This window comes from Mirounga leonina, unplaced genomic scaffold, assembly GCF_011800145.1.
Source record: "Mirounga leonina isolate KUSES-001 unplaced genomic scaffold, KU_Mleo_1.0 Mir_174, whole genome shotgun sequence".
In the NCBI taxonomy this organism is placed as follows: domain Eukaryota; kingdom Metazoa; phylum Chordata; class Mammalia; order Carnivora; family Phocidae; genus Mirounga; species Mirounga leonina.
In genome coordinates, this window is record NW_023270451.1 from 21,082,308 (window position 1) to 21,101,352 (window position 19,045).

General features: G+C 39.2%; 1 protein-coding gene across 1 annotated transcript in view; it reads right to left on the reverse strand.

Moving 5' to 3' along the window:
• Positions 1-14,887: 14,887 nt before the first annotated feature.
• Positions 14,888-19,045, reverse strand: part of CALCR (calcitonin receptor) — a 57,716-nt gene continuing 53,558 nt past the window's right edge. The window contains exon 12 of the mRNA XM_035021389.1: positions 14,888-15,124. Coding sequence (XP_034877280.1) covers positions 14,888-15,124 — 237 coding nt within the window. The remainder of the gene's footprint in view (positions 15,125-19,045) is intronic.

Consider the following 19,045-nt stretch of genomic DNA (forward strand, 5'->3'; position numbering starts at 1 on the left):
TTCAGAGGTACAGATCTGAGATTCAACAGTCTTGCACAATTCACAGCACTTACCAGAGCACATACCCTCCCCAGTGTCTATCACCCAGTCACCCCATCCCTCCCACCCCACCCCCCACTCCAGCAACCCTCAGTTTGTTTCCTGCGATTAAGAATTCCTCATATCAGTGAGATCATATGATACATGTCTTTCTCTGTTTGACTTATTTCACTCAACATAATACCCTCCAGTTCCATCCACGTCGTTGCAAATGGCAAGATCTCATTCCTTTTGATGGCTGCATAATATTCCATTGTATATATATACCACATCTTCTTTATCCATTCATCTGTCGATGGACATCTTGGCTCTTTCCACAGTTTGGCTATTGTGGACATTGCTGCTATAAACATCGGGGTGCACGTACCCCTTCGGATCCCTACTTTTGTATCTTTGGGGTAAATACCCAGTAGTGCCTGTTGAATCTCAGATCTGTACCTCTGAAACAAATAATGCAATATATGTTAAGAAAAAAAAAAAAAGAAGAAGAAGGTAGCGGGAGGGGAAGAATGAAGTGGGGGAAATCGGAGGGGTAGACGAACCATGAGAGACGATGGACTCTGAAAAACTAACAGGGTTCTAGAGGGGAGGGGGTGGGAGGATGGGTTAGCCTGGTGGTGGGTATTGAGGAGGGCACATTCTGCATGGAGCACTGGGTATTATGCACAAACAATGAATCATGGAACACTTCATCTAAAACTAATGATGTAATGTATGGGGATTAACATAAGAATAAAAAAAGAAAAAAAGAAAAAAAAGAAAATGACTGATCAGTCTTTACAAATAGCCTTTGCACAGGAAAAACCACCACCAAATCAGTCTGGCTAGAGATTCTGGGGGCCTCTCAAGCCTTTTCTGTTGTGTCTTTTCTGGATTTGTGTGCATAAATTCTCAATTAGAGGGATTTTCTTCCTCCCCACCCCCAGGAGTTTGTGATCTCTTACTCTCTCTGGTGTCTGTCTGCAGTACTGCACTTTCTCTCGAGCTGCTGCACCCGTCCCAGCTTTCTTTTCTCAGCAGCCCTCAGGCTCCTAAAGTATTCTGCTCCTATCAGTGCCTGTGGTGCGTGAGACAGAAACAAGTCTCTTGTGTATTCCCTGGCCCCAAAAGCTGGAACATGAGAGGTATGCTCCAACTTTTTCCTTTCCCAGGGAGAAGCCTCTAGCTGAGTTGCTTAATGACTTTCCCAGAATAATTCTGCCTTTGGTTAATTTTCAGAGTTCTGAAAATACTGATTTTGACAGATTTTTGCCAGTGTTCTCATTGCCTTAATGGAGGAGCAGATTTTTGGAAGTCCCTACTCTGCCATTCTGGATGTGCCTCTTCTCTATTTTGCCTTCATTCTTAAAAGATCCTTTGAATTCGTACATAATCTAGATTGATATTAATTTTATTTTTATCTTATTAATTCTCTCATTCTACTGTCTTCCATTATTAATGTTGAGATGTAATTAATTCACTCATTAGGAAGTTAGTCTGTTTATTGTCATTGGTTGCTTTTTAAGAGTTCCTATTTTTGGATTTCTGTGAATTTAGTCTGTATGACTATGAATTTCTTTTTATTTACTCTTCTCGGCTTTTTTTGGGCTCCTTATGTCTGTGGATTGATGTGTTCCAAGTTTATGGAAAATTCTAAGCCATTATCTCTTCAAATACTACTTGCAATTCATTCTCTTTCTTCATCTTATTTGGAGCTCTGATTAAACAGATGTTAGACCTTCTCACATTTCTTAGCTTCTCTTCTACCTATTTCTTCTATCAAATTGTGTGAACGCCAGATATTTTCTTCTCACTCTTCTTTTAGTCCATGAATCCTCTATATCTCTGCCTTATCCATGAAACTCATCTACTGTCTCTCAAATATTATTGTATTTTTCATTACAGAAATTATATTTGATTCTTTTATATACTATTTATATTTTTTGTAATTTTTTATCCTCTGTAGATATCTTCATTCTTTTTTATATGTTTAACATAGTCAGCAAAATTATTTCATAGTCTACATACAGCAATTTCAATATCTGGTGTCTTTGCAAGTCTATTTCTTTTCCTGTTCTCCTCATGAAACCTAGTTCCTATGTGCCTAGTCATTTTTGACTGTGTGCTGCACATCATTTTTTATTTATTTATTTTTTTTACTATTGGCAAAACTTACACTTACATTTAAAAAAAAAATAGAACATTTGAGTTTGCCAGAACATTTGAGTTTGCTTTTGCTAAAGCACAAGTGGGGAGCACAAGTGTTTCTGAAGAACATAAACTAAATTCAAGAGTTGAGATTCCCTAGTTTATCCTGAAGAGGGGGATGGGATGTAGTTCCATAAATTATTTCACCTTAATTCACCCTCATCCTGAATCCTGACAGTTCAGCATTTTGGGGACGATAGCTTCTTGTGGGGAAGGATTTCTTCTGTTAGTTGTTTGTCTTCTTTGTCTGTCAAAATTAAGGTTCACATCAGCAAATGACCTCAGTGTGTGAGTGGCTTCTGAGAGCACTTATCATTTTGAGTTATTATTTTCCATTTACTTTTAATTTTGTGCCTTGGGTTTTTTCTTGTTTTCATTTTTGTTTTTAACAAGATAATTTTAATATTTTATCGAAGTTTTTAGTGTTTTCTGGAAGAATTAATCTGAACTACCTAACAAACCACTAGTAGAAATAAGAATTCCAGGGATGCCTGGGTGCCTCAGTCCATTAAGCATCTGTCTTCAGCTCAGGTCATGATCTCAGGGTCCAGGGATCGAGCCCCATATTGGGCTCCCTGCTCAGCAGGGAGTCTGCTTCTCCCTCTCCCTCTGCCCCTCCCCACCCCTGCTTGTGCTTGCACTCTCTCTCTCTAAAATAAAATAAAATAAAGAAATAGGAGTTCTAGTTGAGCATATTTCTTCATAATGTGCTGTATCTCAGAGAGCTTCATGAATACCATGCTGATTTCTTTTTTTTTTTTTTATGATTTTATTTATTTATTTGAGAGAGAGAGAATGAGAGAGAAAGCACATGAGAGGGGGGAGGGTCAGAGGGAGAAGCAGACTCCCCGCCGAGCAGGGAGCCCTATGCGGGACTCGATCCAGGGACTCCAGGATCATGACCTGAGCTGAAGGCAGTCGCTTAACCAACTGAGCCACCCAGGCACCCCCATGCTGATTTCTTTAGATACTTTTTTCCCCTTCTTCATTAGGTCCATTATTAGTTTTATAGGCATATCAATTATTTTTCCATATATTTTCAATATACTATTCTGGTCTTCCATTTCTTTGATAGTTGAGTTAAAATATATGTATATAATAAAATATATATGTTTGGCATCATTATACACACACACATATATGACATCACATCTTTCTATTGTTGACCCTCCAACTTTCTGTAACATCCGTGGGACAGTACTTCTCTATTTGTGTTAACATTTCTGATTCACTTTGTTACTGCCCCACTTCACATTGTCATAAGTCTTTGAAGGATATAAGAATTATTTCTGAATTTCCTCCCAGATACTTTTCCATGAAACATATCCATTCTTCTTCAGTTTATTTGGCATACTGGGGTCCTCCAGAGAAGGTTGTGGAGCTATATCTGGGCACTATTACTCCTTTTATTTTTCAGTTCAAATTTTTTTTATTTCACCAGTAGGTTTTCTGCCCAGTAGAATCCTCTCAGCCGTTAGGTAGAGCAGGCAGGTCCTCAGCAGAGACTCAATGTATTGTAATAAGATTCAGAAAACCAAATTCATTTTTCACTCATATCCTCTCATTTTATCTTCTTTCCCTGACAAAGCTGCTACCATCATTTGGAAGAAGAAATGAAAACCATCTGTGCTTCCATGACCCTCAGCTTCTTACCTAAAACCCTCTGACAGGAATCATTTTTTATGACATTACTATTCATTCCTATAGGAGTAAGAAGAGTATGTCTGATGCATTTAATGAGCCTTGGCAAGCTTTTGTTCAGGGCTTAGACATATGTTCTAAGAAGCCAATTATCTTAGGGCACATTGTGATATTTGGACAGGAATCCACTGAAACTATTTCAAGGAAAAGAGCGATTAATTGTAAGAATACATGGCAATATTATAGAATCCAATTGTTGGAAATACAGCCAGGTCTCTTGAGAGATAGAAAGCAAACAGGCAGCTATTTTTTCCATTTCTCTCTTCCTCTCTCCCCATCCCTCTCTCCTAGCCTCTCTCTCTCTCATCATGGTTCTTTTTCTCTATTTCCTCAGTATATCAGAATTCTCCTGATTCTCTTTCTTATTTATCAATGTATTTCTGGCTAAAAATGTCTGCTAACTCAGAATCTTTGTGGACTTATATCTCCAAAGTCCATCACCATGTAATTAATAGTGTTTATGTTTCTTAATTAGGATTCCTGAGATAGAATTTAATTAGTTCAGATTAGGTTAGTTACCTGCTCATGGCCCAATGTGCTGTGGCAAAGACAGTGAGATCATGTGGTCTAAACATAACTGCCAAAGCATGGGTGGGAGACAGATACTCTTAGATGGTGGTGTGAATGGAGAGGTGATGATTGGCTTATCAGTTCATCAACATACTGTTCTGGAATGGAGATTTATCCACTTTTTAAATGCACAAAGTATCTTCTCTGGTTCAGTTATTTCAACATATGCCAAGTACAGGGGTAGGCAGGTTATGTCTTGTTATTAATTGAGTTTTAGATTGGTAGGGTTCTCTGTTGTCATTGTTGATTAAGTGCTTTGTAGTTGTCATATAAATCAGGTCAAGAGTTATCTTTTTTTTATGTGCTTTTCTAGTCACTAAGTTCCAAACTTTGGCTTTGCTTCCTTTCTAGTCTTTTGAATTTTTTTCTCTATTCTTTCTAGTCTTCCAATGAACTGGAGGAGGGTTGCTTTCCCCATACCTGTCTGGTCCTAAAATATATATCATCTGTGAAACTTTTGGATCAGTAAAAAATAATGCCCACTTTGCAAGTTCCCCTCTCTCACAAGATGAGCTACAGACCTTGGTGGTTCTCCCTGGAAGTAGTCATGTTCCCATGTCTAATAGTGGCCTTGTTGTTCTAGTAAGGACTTCTCTGCTAAGGAGTCTGTGCATATCTACATACACTTTTTAACCTTTTGGATGACCTCTTCTGTAACCTGTTTGTTCATATTCTATGCTAATATTTTTCTTGTTGATTTGCTGAAGTTCTTTTTATGTTTTAGATATTAACTCAGTTTTATCTTCCATCATATCATTTATCAATTAAAGATATTTGACAAGGGACACTATTCCTTGTTGACGAGGTATCTTGATTTTGATGTAAGCAAATTCATCTTTTTTTTTTTTTGACTTTTGGTTTATGCTATTTGTTTAAGAAATCTTTCCCTGCCCTCAAGCCATTTGCTCACATATTCTTTTCATACATGCATTTATTTATCTTTTATGGTTAGATATTTAATATCCCTGGACTCTACCTTTTTATGTAGGATTAATAAGAGATCCAGTTTTATTTTTTTCCATGTTGTGAGCCAATTTTTCCAACACCATCTATTAAACAAATCATTGTTTTTCCCTGATTTGTGGTGCCATCTTTGTTATATATTTTGGCAAATCTTGTATATTTAGAAAAATTTTATGGTAGAAATGAACAATTCCTCAACAAATTTGATGTAACTTATCTATAAAACCATCTAAGACTGTGGTTTTTGGGTTGTTTATTCAAGTATTCTATTTTTGCTGCCCAATTTGTCCATTTTTATGTATTTTTTTCTGGAAATTTAGTTGTTTCATTTAAGTTTTCGAATTTATTAGTGTATGGTTGTACTTTGAATGTATACATATAGATATTATAATGCTCTTACTCTTTTTATAATATCTGTGGTGTCCTAATTATTCATCATTATATTATGTTTTTTTTAACTAAGCATTCTCTTTTCCTTGATCAGTCTCATTAGAGGCCTTTTTTAAAATAATTTTTTTCAAAGAACCAAATATTTGGTTTTGTTCCTCTTCTCTTTTTTTGTTCTTTATTTTATTGACTTCTACTCTGAAACTTATATCCCTCTGTAATACGTGTTTTATAAGTTAGTTGGAACGTTCAATTCTTCCATAGAAGACAAGGAAAGTAAATGAGAGGTATGAATAGTAAGTAGATTAGTAACCTGTGAGATATACTAGATGCAGAATAATTTGAATAGAGCATATGTGTGTTTAACCTAGACTATTAAGATATGGAGGAACCACAAGACACCAAGTATTTATGATATACTAAAGATACCAAGGTATACAAACCCCAATATTAATGATATACTACATATGCATGAGGCTTCTAAGACATTCAATAGTCATGAGATTAAATATACCACACATGTGACATCTATTCTAGTTCCTGTACCCTCTGCCCAAGAAATACAGATAAAATCCATAGCTGTTAATTATGGTAATTGGCAAGCTGCAATTGTAGCCATGAGTACTTAGTCCAGCATTTCCCTGGTAGTGCAAGCACTATGTGTTGGGTCTCGACATCTTCCATCTTCTGTGCCTCTTTGCTCAAACCTCAACTCTGGTCCTCATATCTATGCTTTCAGCAGGGAATATGGCGTAGAGAGGAACACTATCTAAGGATTCAGGTAGTATGGTTAGTCTATCCTGCTGTAATCTACCTTAAGATCTTCTTCTCTAGGCTTCTCACTGAGTGTTTTCACTTGATTAGATAAACTGCATGATTTGAGCATGTTAATTTGGTCTATAAGCTTTTGTGGGCCATGACTTCTGAGATAGCTTGCCCGATAGTGTACTTGGAGAATACCATCACCTCAGGGGAATTTCTCATATAACATTTTCCTTCTTATGTTTTTCTGCTTTCATTCTGTTGCTCACCATCTTATTTCTTCTTGGATAAATATATCTAAAGTTTAAGTGTCATCCCACTACCCAGTGAGGCCCACAGCACTGGTTTGGACTATGACTCTGCACATAGGCCAGAAATGTACATGGGACCTTAAGCTCACCTTCCTTACTTGTATCAAATGATGACCAGTATACTGATCTCCCATCCCTTTGCTTATGGCAGGAGATGGCTTAACTTAGATTGGAAAAAAAAAGTTTAAGTGTCCTTCAAGGAACTGCCTTAGTATGTCCTGTAAATTTAGAGATGTAGTGCTAAATAGCATTAATAATTAAAAACTAAGATGACAGTAATATAAGACAGTCACCATCCTATAATTTTTAATATTCTTGTTAAAGTAAGGGTTATATTAAAATATTATTTCCAACATCAGACTGCTGAACCTACAATTTTGTTATTAATTTCTAATTTTATTGCTTTATGGTCAGAGATCTTCTGAATGGTATTAATCATTTGGAATTAATAGAGGTTTTCTTTATGATCTTAAAGATGGCTGTTTTTGTAAACATTCTGTGTATACACAAAAGGAATGCATATTTCCCATTTGTTGAGCTTAGCTAATATATTTTCAATAGCTTGAGTTTGGTAATTGTATTTTCCAGATATTTTTATAATACTTCTAACATTTTATTTCTATCAGTTTCTGAGACAGGTGTGTCAAAATTATCAACTACAGTTGGGGTGTCTGGGTGGCTCAGTCAGTTGAGCATCTGACTCTTGATTTCAGTTTGGGTCATGTTCTCAGGGTCATGAGATCAAGCCCCGTGGCGAGCCCCAAAGCAAGTCCCGTGCTCAGTGGAGGGTCTGCTTGAGATTCTTTTTCCCTCTCCCTCTGCCCCTCCCCCCACAAATAAATAAATAAATCTTTTAAAAAATCATCAATTAAAATTGATAAATTACATATTTCTTCCTGAAGTTCTTTCAGTATTGATGTGTTTTAAAGCTATATTTTAGGGTGCATGTGAATTTATGATGGCTATAATCTTCTTGTTCAATTATTTCTTTTAAAACTTTTCCCATCTTTTTTCAGTCTTTCATTTTCTTTTTGTCTTACATGTATCTCTTGTTGCCTGTACATTGTGGGGCTTTATTTTTTTTAATTTGAGATTCTCTGTTTTAATTGGTGACCACAACCACTGTATTATAATTAATGCTATGTTAAGACTGTTTCACACGTTAAGACCCATATTCATGTTTATTTACCCATATTGCTTTCTTAATTATCCCAATCTCTATCCTCCCCCTTCCCCCCACCAAAAAACCCAGAAAAGCTTTAGCCTGCTTGCTTATCATGTTGATCTTGTCCCCAGTCTTGTCAATATCAACAAGAATTTTAGTTTGGGGTATTTATTTGTTAACACTTGAGTTTTCTTATTTGAGGTCTCTTTCTTTAATTAATTAAAAAATATATTTCTTCAAATATTTCCCCTTCCCCATTTATATGTTTTGGGTCTCCTTCTGGGACTCCTGTTGTCTACACATTGGCACTTCCAACTCTGTTTTCTATTTTTATCTTTTCTGTTGTCTGTTTCTTTATTCATTCCTGCTTCCTCTGGGGGAGATTCCTAATCAGATCTTCTTACCAATTCATTTAAAAGCTGTGTCCATCTTACTAATTAACTGTTATTCATTGCAATTATTGCACATAGAGTGATTTATTTCAGCTATTACATTTGTTCATAAACGGTATTCCCCCCGGGTTCTTTTGTATTATTTCTTGTTCCTTTCTGTATTGCTAATAATCTTTCCTTATGTCCTTCAATATATGTTTTCAAGCTTATTTGGCATTCTTCATCAGCCTTTCCTAATCATGTTGGCTTATTGTAGACTTTGTTTAGTTTGTTGGCTCTCCTTGGGAATGGTTGTATTCCTGATACGTCTAATTGTCTTGGCCTATGAGCTTCTGACTTTGGAGTAATTGGTCTCTAATGTCTCTTGGGGAGTAGCCAAAGGCCAAGCCATGGCTTTGTGGATCCTGGTGAATTTAAGAAGAATGAAGGGAGGGCGCCTGGGTGGCTCAGATGGTTAAGCGTCTGCCTTCGGCTCAGGTCATGATCTCAGGGTCCTGGGATCGAGTCCCGCATCGGGCTCCCTGCTCCTTGGGAGCCTGCTTCTCCCTCTGCCTCTCTCTCTCTGTCTCTAATGAATAAATAAATAAAATCTTAAAAAAAAAAAGAAGAATGAAGGGAGTGGGTCCCAGGGTAAAGACCAAGTCACCTTGGGGTATCCTGGATACTTTCCTGGGCTGCAACTCCACAGGAACTCTTACACCTGGCTGCTGGTGTGAAGCTTTGGGATAAGACCCTCCCCTCCCCACCCCATCCAGGTTATAACGCACCAGACTTGTGGGGTTGGAGAAGAAACCCAGGGCAGGAATGGATGCCCAAGGTGGCAGCTTAGTGCAAACTTACTTGTTTTCATGAACTCCTTACTCCTTTAGGGCTATTGTGCCACTCTGAGAGTATTCTGTGGACCCTGGGATCAGCCTGTGGCCGTAGGAGAGGTCCCAGAGCCCAGAGAAGGTGAAATGCAGAACACAATAAAACTCTTTCCTCTGTCCTATGCTTTATTGCCGTGGCCTCCAGCCGTTGTCTAGACCCCTTCCTCTCTCCTCAAAGTACCCACTCATTCGAGAAACCTGGAGTTTTTCATTTTTGTTTATTTCTTTTTTCCTTTTCCTTTTTTTCTCCCATTAAATGCTAATTCCTGAAATGCATGTGTGCCCTCTGTTTCTGTGGTTTCTCCAGGGCTGATTTCTGGAGTTAGAGCTGGCAGCCCCAACTACTTTGCCCCCTTGGCTGGCCCTACAGTTCCTCGAGGATTTTCCTTCTCCACTCTGCCTCTCTTCATCGCCTGATACCTAGTTCCGTGGGCGAGTTCATGTTCATGGTCTTTATTGTCCTCTTTGTTCAGGCCTCCATTCTTGAAAATCAGTAAGTGGAAGTCTTATTACAAACAGTGCTAAAATCAGCCTTCCTTCCACTTCTTCAACTCTGCTGCAGGCCTCAAGTTAGGCCTGGGGTGTCCACTGAGAGTTTCCCAAAGGATGTTTTTGTCTCCCAAATGTCTGCACAAAGATCACATCTGAAATGAAAAAGCTGCAAACCAGCACTGTGTGTGAAAAAAAAATCCCTGGGTAGCAAAAGAAGTCATCACTATAGAAAGAAACCCTTTAAGCTATAGAAGGCTGAATTTTGTCTAAAGACCACTCATTTTTTTGAAAGAATCTATGGAGCACGAATTAAGTTAATTTTGGACCAAAAGAAATACATGTTGCAAACAACCTCTATCCTCTCAATCAACAGGAGACAATGATCTGGTGTCCTTTAGAGTTAAGAGGGGAATGGTCTTAACTCTGAGAGGCAGGATGGTGCAACCACCCAACCAAGATGGCAATTTAAAAAGCAAAGGCACCGGGTACTCTTGATTCAAATCCTAGCCTGGCCACTTACTACTAATTGTGTGACTGTGGTGGGTGCATTATTTAACTTCTCTATCACTTAGTTCTCTCATCACTAAAATGGGGATTAAAACAGGTTCAGTTGTTACAAAGAGTAAGTAAGCTAGTGTCTAGGAGTCTATTCATATTGCCTACGGTGTTCCCATGATTGGAGTTCCTTTCTTTTTTTCTTCTTAAATCATCTCTATTTAGGGGATGCTCTCCATAACACTAACCCCCATGATAGTACCCCTCTTGTGATGACAGTATGCAGAAGCTGTCATGCTTGGGCACAGGAGGGAAATGCTTGCAGCCCTGACAGTAGCCACCCACAGTGCTGTGTGCACATGTCAGGGGTTTGCAGCTGGGTGTATGTTTGGGTGCAGGGCATCTGTGTGAGACCCGTGCACTAGCCTTGAGTAGCCGGTCGGCCAGGGGTGGATGGACACTGATTTCCTGGTCTATTCTGAATGTATTTTCTTTCCTCCCCTCATTAAGGACATCTCAACTGGTTTCACTGAATTTCTATTCAGCACTTCACTTGTAATACTCTGAGATTTTGTTTGGAAGCAATTTCTCCAAATTAAAATAAGATAAGAAGTCTCTTAAGTAGAGGAGATGGCAGTGACATGCAGTGGCATTGCTGGTCAGTCAGCCAAGAGGGTTTCTGGAAAGTTAGAGAGAAGGCGTTGAATTTCTGTAAGTGGAAATTTCTGTAAGTCTGATCAGTGACCTGAGGGCCTGGCTGGTCAATGCTTAAGATAACGGAAAATCTCTGAAATCTTTCAGAGATGCTCACTAATCCAAATGGAGGAAGACTTGCTATTAGAAAATCTCCCTGACCTGGGTCAGACTGTGTTTTTTTCTCCTTCAATGCTTCATATTATTCACAGGTAGTAAACAAATGTTAATCCTATGTCTAGAAGAACAAAAATAATCAGAAGGATAGTTCTTACTTTTCAAATGTGGTTTTTCCACTTTGCTTGATTCTCACAAGCACATATCATTCTTTGTTTTATGTTTCCAGTTATTGTTCCCCCCCTTTTGCCCCCCTGAAGACACGTAAATTATCTACGGATTAGTTCACTAAAATCAATTTTATGTAAGCTTAAGCTAGGAGTGAGGCATCTTATCTCCCCTCTCAAAATAGTAAATGGAATTTTCTTCTGAGTTTACCTTACTTTCAGGGATCATTTCTATAGTTCGTTACCTGATAGCTTTTCTAAATATGGCTTCTGATCTCCCTTCTTCATGTATAACCTTATTTTAAACTCTAAAGTGTTAACTCCCCCCAATAAGGAGTTGAATGGTAGTCTAGCCAATGGAAGAATCACTGTTATAGACCTTGTTCTTATGAAAATGAGTCCTCGCTAAGTGTTTATGCAGAGATCTTGTTCTGAGAATGTTTCTTATAACTTGAGCTGTCCTACTGAGCACTAATAAGGAGAAAAGGTCACATTCAGCTACCAGTTCCAACCACATGGGTCCCTTTGTTCTCCCACTCCAAAGATATTAGTGGTTATGGTCTTAGGGTAATGGTTCACTTAGTAGGTTTTGATTTGTACCATTGACACAGGAAAGGAGCAGTCACCACGGCAAAGAAACTTTGCCATGATAACTACTATTAATAAATATCTGTCGTGGAGCTAAATGAAAAGTGTATGAAATGTCTGTTGAATCAATGGTAATGAATGAAGGAATGAACGAGCAAGGTTGGAGCTCCATGATGATAGTCTTTCGCTCATTTCTTTTTCAACCTCTTTCCCTCTTTCAAGACCCATGATATCTGTGTGTACTAAAGGCCTGTTTTGTAGTAACAATCAAAGCAGGTGGGCAACTGACCATCTAAGTTCAAGTTGCCCTCTTGAAGAATCAGGTTTTATGGTATGATGGAAAATTACTTTTGTTTTTCAAGATCACAAGGGTAATGATATCTATCTGTACTGCCTACTGGGACATAAAGGAAAGATGTAGCCCTTATGTATCTTTTCTGAAAAAGTTCTCCAGCTCTCACGAGGACAATAGTTGAATAGTGTGCAGAACCTACAAATTGTTCCTGTTCTCCTTTATTAGCCTATCACAGTTCTCATTTAATCCTCATTTTTTCCATTTCATGCTTTCCAGATCTGAAAATCTTTCCAATAGTGGCCTTTATGCATTCTAATGACATTTAATTAGTTGCCTTTTATCCCACCTTAGTCTCTCTCCCAGACTATATTAAAAATCAATGATTGTAACAATTCTAATGATCTGATGTGATGTTGGACAGTTCAAGTCTGGTCCCAGGATAATGAAGAAAAAAAAAGTCAAGAACCAATAAAAGGATGTGATACTTCTTGACCTAGATTTCTTTGCTGTGCTTCCAAAACTTACACAGTAGAGATCAACAGTTGTGTGTGGTTTTTGCATTATCAAGGGTATGAGAACAGTGCTATGGAGTTTATAGTAAAGTTGAAGAAGGAAGATGATTACACTGACAAAGACAATAACCTCGATGTTTTTGCATATGGTTTTCTAACCTATACTTTTGGATTATCTTTTCCCCTCCTGCTACCCAAACTAAATGAGATGTTAGCTGCCCTTGACTGAAATGAAAAAATGAACATGGAATGAGCAGGAGACAAGATAAATGAATGAAAGATGAGAATATATTTCTTTAGAAAAATATGCACATATACATCTTTTTGTTTTTAACATACTCTGTATTAATTTATACATATACATAGCGTAAGCAGTTCACATCATTTTGGCACTATGTATAATTCTATGGTAAGCTGTGTTGTTTCGTCAGCCCCTATAATAGCACAATAATGTCTAGAGTATTTAGCAATATATTATCACATTTGTACTAGAGCTGCCTCAAATACTCTGTTTTCCATGTTTGTAAACGAAAATAGGAACACCACTACATAAACACTGTGATTGGAAAAATACCTTCTTTTCAGTTCCTCCCTTACACTCAGTAAAGGAGACATAAGCCACTTTAGTATCCAAAATACATTTTCACTGAAGGAATATAATTTTCTTTGGGTGCACTAAATATGTAACCAGAACAAACTGACTTTTTGTTTTTCCACAACTAAATCACCTCTGAAAGGCAGTGGCATCGACATAGATGAGATCTGAGATTTGGAGGGTTTCGATGGATTTCCCCATTTAGCACAAAATCAAAAGATGATAACTCTGATTACTGTTGCGAATCCACAAATGGACTTCAGGTGCCAGTAATGAGAACTGGTTTATTCAGGGATTTTTGAAGATTTTATACTGAGGATGTAAGGAGAGATGTGGGAATATAATATTGGGTTTTAATAAGAACCTCTACTTTTGTTTTAAATGAACTGGTAGATGGTTCAACTTGTAGCACTTACTTTTCCTCCTCCTGTTTTGCTAATAGCAGCAAACAAGAGGTCAACTACAAACTGATTTCTAATTAGCCCTACTGAATCTTCCTGGAAAAGACTGAGATCTTGTTAAGCTTTGAAGCTGGGTGGAAGGCAGTTAATGGATTTATATGGAGTCTTTTAATTACCAGTCTTAAACAAATTTATCTTTTACTGCTAGATAGCACCCAAGGGCAAGAGGTAATCTGCTTTATAAACCTTAGAGTGATTTGCTTTATAAATCCTGGAGCTTAAGAAAGTGGAAAACTCTCTTTAAAGAGAATATTCTCTTCCACTAGAAATTATATTTTTGGCAGTTTTGTGAAAAATTTAGTGATGGATTCTTTGTGACCTCCCAATTTATAAACGTCAGTGACCAAAGCACATTCAATGTGAAGGCCAGTTCCTCACGGCAGTTAGGGCCTGTTCAATGGACAGGATTCTCCAAAACCACACTGAGCATACAATATTAATAAACCAATTAACAAATTGGCCCATCTAATGTTTTGAGCAAATTGACTCTAAATTTCTTTTTCATTCAAAGCATTACATCTTCCTGCCAAATGCAGGTCTCCCCACCCCACCCGCCACCTTCTTAGTCATCCCTATATTAGAAAGCCACTTGGTCTTGCAGAGGTCATGTAATTTGTGCGGTTTACATTGTTTGGATGGTAAAACATCTGAGTAACATCGGAATTGACTGAAATAAAAAAATTAAAAATCAGATCCATAGCCAAATACAGAAATATTCTAATTCAAAGTCTAGAGTTAAAAAGAAAAATAGTGACCGTGATTTTAATTTTTCAAAGTTATAAATGGCTCAAGATTAACAAGGAGCACCCTGTTTCTGAACTAGATCAATTTAATTGTGTTTTTCTTGGATACTTTGCTTGCATTACTCTGACATCTGCATCTCAGTCCCGGATGAAAGATGGAGTTCACAAGGAATGCAGTGGGAGACCCCATTCCTAGACTGTCTCCCACAGCAATAGTACCAAGGATAACTTTCTCCAGATTTACTATGGACAAATTCACTTAATAATTCTTCACAAATGATATGCTCAGCTCCTGGGAGGATGGGGATCACTTTAAACGCATGGTCTGTCTGTCTCCCAGGAAATGGAGGCTCAGTGATCACGATGCTGCATTAGCTTCACATTCAAGCGGATGACTCTTGCTCAATGATTTCCAAAGCAATGACCTCGGCACCCTCCTCGCCCAGGTTGTTGGCGGCTTCGTTCCTCGGCTCCTGATGGCAGATGTAAACCGGGATGTCCCTGGCTTCTGCGGCAGCGGCAGCGGCAGGGGCCGGGCGGCGGCGGGGGTTCCTTCGCCCCCAGCGCTGGTCCCACTGGGTTTTAAACTGGGCCCATTGGCGCTTCACGGTGGTTTGGACCTGGAAGAGAAAAGGGAAACTTGTTGTCATATAATTGTCAGAAACGACCGAGCCAAGCTTATGGGCACAGTTCGTGGAGCTTATCAGAGGCTAGAGGAGGCCGAGTTGTAATTCTGATCCAAAGGACCGTGCAGTATACACTCTTTGGTTGGGGAATATACCATCTTGGGAGAAGAATTTGCAAGTCGGAGAAACGAGCTGCTTGCCTAAGCTACCACTGGCAAGGTCGTTTGCCCTTTTGAGCAAAAAGTGTCTTCTTTAGCTCTTCTGTCCAATGAATGAAATTTGCCTTGGTTTAAACCCAATATGGTATACGTGTCCTATCAGAGGAAAAGATTTTGAAAAGTTATCTGCTACCACCTCTGATAATGCAGAAGCTTTAATCTAAACCTACACATTATTGGTCATGTAAATACACACACACACACACACAAACACATATATGTAAACCACAGCACATTTCGGGGGTTTCATGATAAGGACTTCATACTGTTGATTTTCCTTTCTCCAACACGGCTTGGGGTGGGGTGGGCCGGATAAAACTCTGGTTAATGGAGTGCAAAGCTTTTAAGCATAAAATTTCAATCTCTTCCTGTGGAAAAACTTCTAATATGTAAACCAACTTACCAAACTTGCTTCACGAATATGATAAACTATACAGTAGAGAAGAAGATGCTAAAGCCAGGAAGCTCTAAATATGAAAACTACAATAACCACAGCAGAAAAGAACACCACGGGCAGTGACACTGCTTGTGGAGCTCGGCTTTCTTCAGAATTGAATTCAATTTAGTCATTAAGTTCATCTTCCCTGTCGTCTCTTAACTTCTTGCTTTCCTCTATAGCTGAGCAAGACTAAAATAATTGGAGATTATTGCTACAATATCTACTCTACATTTCTGAATTTCTGTTGTTCAGTCAGTACATGAGACAAGCTTTTATATAAAAATATTTGTGTCGATTTATTAATACATCTTTCATTATTTTGCTACCGAACTTGAATGTAAGACCTAACCATTATGGGGGCACAGGAGGGGGAATCTGGAAATAGTATGACATGAGATAAAGTGTGTAACAAGTTAATTGTGAAGAACCAAATTTGTATGAATCTAAAAGAAGATATAAATGATGGCCCAACCTATTAATCTTATAAAGCGATATGTACGATAGAAGGCTGAATAATTTCTGTGGCAAATACATTTTCTGTGTATCATAGCAGAACAATCTTTCCAAATAATTATTAGTATTTGTCACATCATTTAAAATAGTTTACGCAGAAAAAGGCAAAGCAGTCACAGGATTCACTGAAGACAAGAGGGTATGAAACTTGTCACTGGGAGGTTCCTTTTCATACAACAGAGCAGCCACCAAGTTCAAGGTGACAAATGGCAGAGGAACTTGGTAATCTGATCATTTGGAATTACTGCGGCAACACACTCTGTTTTGTCTTTGTGTTTTTTTGGAGGTGATGAGTGTGTGGGCGTACTCTCTAAGGTGTGTCTATCTACTTTCATTTAAAAGAGACCAAGACCAAAACTTGAAGTGCCATGGTCAAGCTGTGTGCCATGCAGCTGAACCTTGTGTTGACAAAAGATGTACACAGGACCGAGCATGGCATGAAAAGCTGTAGCCGGGGCTTACCATGCGCCGTTTTCCAAGCTCTCGATTGGTATGAACTCATTTAATCCTGTTGATTTAATGACTACTGTTCCCTTCACTTTGCATATGGGGACTGAGGTGATGTAATGTGTCCAGGTCGGACAGTTGGAATGTGGTGGACCCACCAGGGCAGGGGAAGCCCGTGCTGCTCCTGACCTTGCTGCTTGGCCACAGCACACGCTGTAGAGAGCTGACCATCAAGTTCAGAGCTGAACTGGAAAGAGGACTTGTTTCTTGTGGTCACTGCATCAGCAGGATGAGAGCATTAAGTGTTGACACATCTCCTCCAAAGACTGCACTCTTTGGGTTTGGGTCCCAGCTTGTTTCCTGCGTGTTTTTTTTCTTTCTTTCTTTCTTAGACTTTTCTCCTTTGTGAAAAGGAGATCAGGACACGAATTCAGAGTTATGAGTAAGATTTACTGAGGCGATCTGAATCACCTTGTATGGTGTTGGTGCGTAGCAGCAACAACTCCCTACTTTTTCTCCTATTCTCTCCCCATCCTGACCGCCCCCCGCCCTCCACCTCCAAGCTTCTTCCCCATGTGGCTGGATTTGAGAGAGTCAAGTATCTCCCTTATGATAGTCTGGGCACCTTCAGGCTCCTATCTGGCCTCGTTCTTTATTAGGGCTATTTACTGGTTGAAAATTGATTCATGTAAGTGTTTTGCCTCCTATGGTTTCCTAAGCACCTTCGTGGAAGAGGTACAAATGGAAGGTGTAATATAGCTAGAGGGGACGGGATGGATTGGAGGAATGGAAGAGGCAGAGATGAGGAAGAATGAAACAGTAAAGAAGAAAAGCAATTAGGACAGTTTATCTACATTTAGTGCTAAATAACTGAGCACTGACTGGTTTGTTCACCCTCTGAGACATTTCTGTCTAGAGGTCAAGACACAAAGAGAAGACAAAGTCTGAAGGATTAGGTCCATTTATTCTCTCTAATTGAAACAATGTGCTCGTGCACACACCGGCTTCCTGCGCTCGGCTACTGCCATTCAAAACAGCAGTAGGGTGACATACTCCAAATGGGCGGAACTTGATCAGGGTTATTCTCTTCAGGAGGAATGCAGTCCACACCCAAAGTGACCTGAAATCTTGGTCTGATGGTTTTGTCCTTTAGCGGTTTACCCCTAATGCCCCCATTTCAGCCACCCGGCCAGGCACATACAGAAGGGATTTGGGTCCTGTAAGAGCACTTAGACACCAGGCACAGAGCTGCTGTCAGGGGCAGGAGTGGAAAATTCCCATCATTCTGCTGCTTTTGTCTGAGTTGGCTCATCTCTCTGCCAGAGTGGTTTTAAGCCACTTACGGCCTTGACCAGAGTTCTCCAAAATTAACCAACTGCTTGTTTCTCTCCACCAGTTATATCGTTTCTTCCCATCAGGGCTCTCTGCTCACGCCGCTCCCTCTCCTGGGATGGCCCTCTCCCACCCTTCACTGATGTCAAGACTTGATTTTCAGGACTCAACTCTGTTTCTCCAGGAAACTTTTCTTGACCCCCGATAAAGAGTCAGGAGTCTCTTTTCTGTACTCTAGTTGCAGTAACCTATATTCCTTATTGCTCTTACTGTGTTATCTCATCATGACTTGGTATGTCTCTCTCTCCTCCTGCACGGGGAAATCCTTAAAAGCAGGAACCATGTCTCGTTCGTTTTTATATTCCCAGAACGTGCCATGCTGTTGGGCATATAGCAGTTATTCAACAAACACTTGTTGACTGCTTGTCAACATCCATTCTAGAATGAGTTCATAACTCTTTCAGCCAAGAAAGTGATCACTAATGACCATAATTAGTGCACTGGTATCCAGTGGTACTAGGGTGGGGAGCTGAAAGCATCTGGGGCAAACCTAATGGAGAAATTAAAATTTTCTTTCATGCAAACATGAAACACTGGGTTTTGATATGAGACTTAGAATCACTGCTTTTTGAGAACTTGAATTCCTTCCGGAGGTGAACTGTAAGCCACTGGGTGTTAGATCATCTACAACTGTCGCTTGGTCTTCTCTAGGTCTTATCTCATGCCATGGTGTATGTTTTTGGGAACTGCTCTTAGCTCCAATGAGTCATTACTTTTGGAAATGATCAGAAGCAGGTACTTGTTGTATTGCCTGGGCAACCAGCTGGGCGGGAAAGGAAGACTGTCACTGGGTAACACCACACCACCTTTCTGTTCTTTTTCCACCTACAGCATCATTTCACAGGATCTCATTCAATGCCATGAAAAGAAGGACTGAACTTTGGGTCAAGAAACTCACTCTGCTCA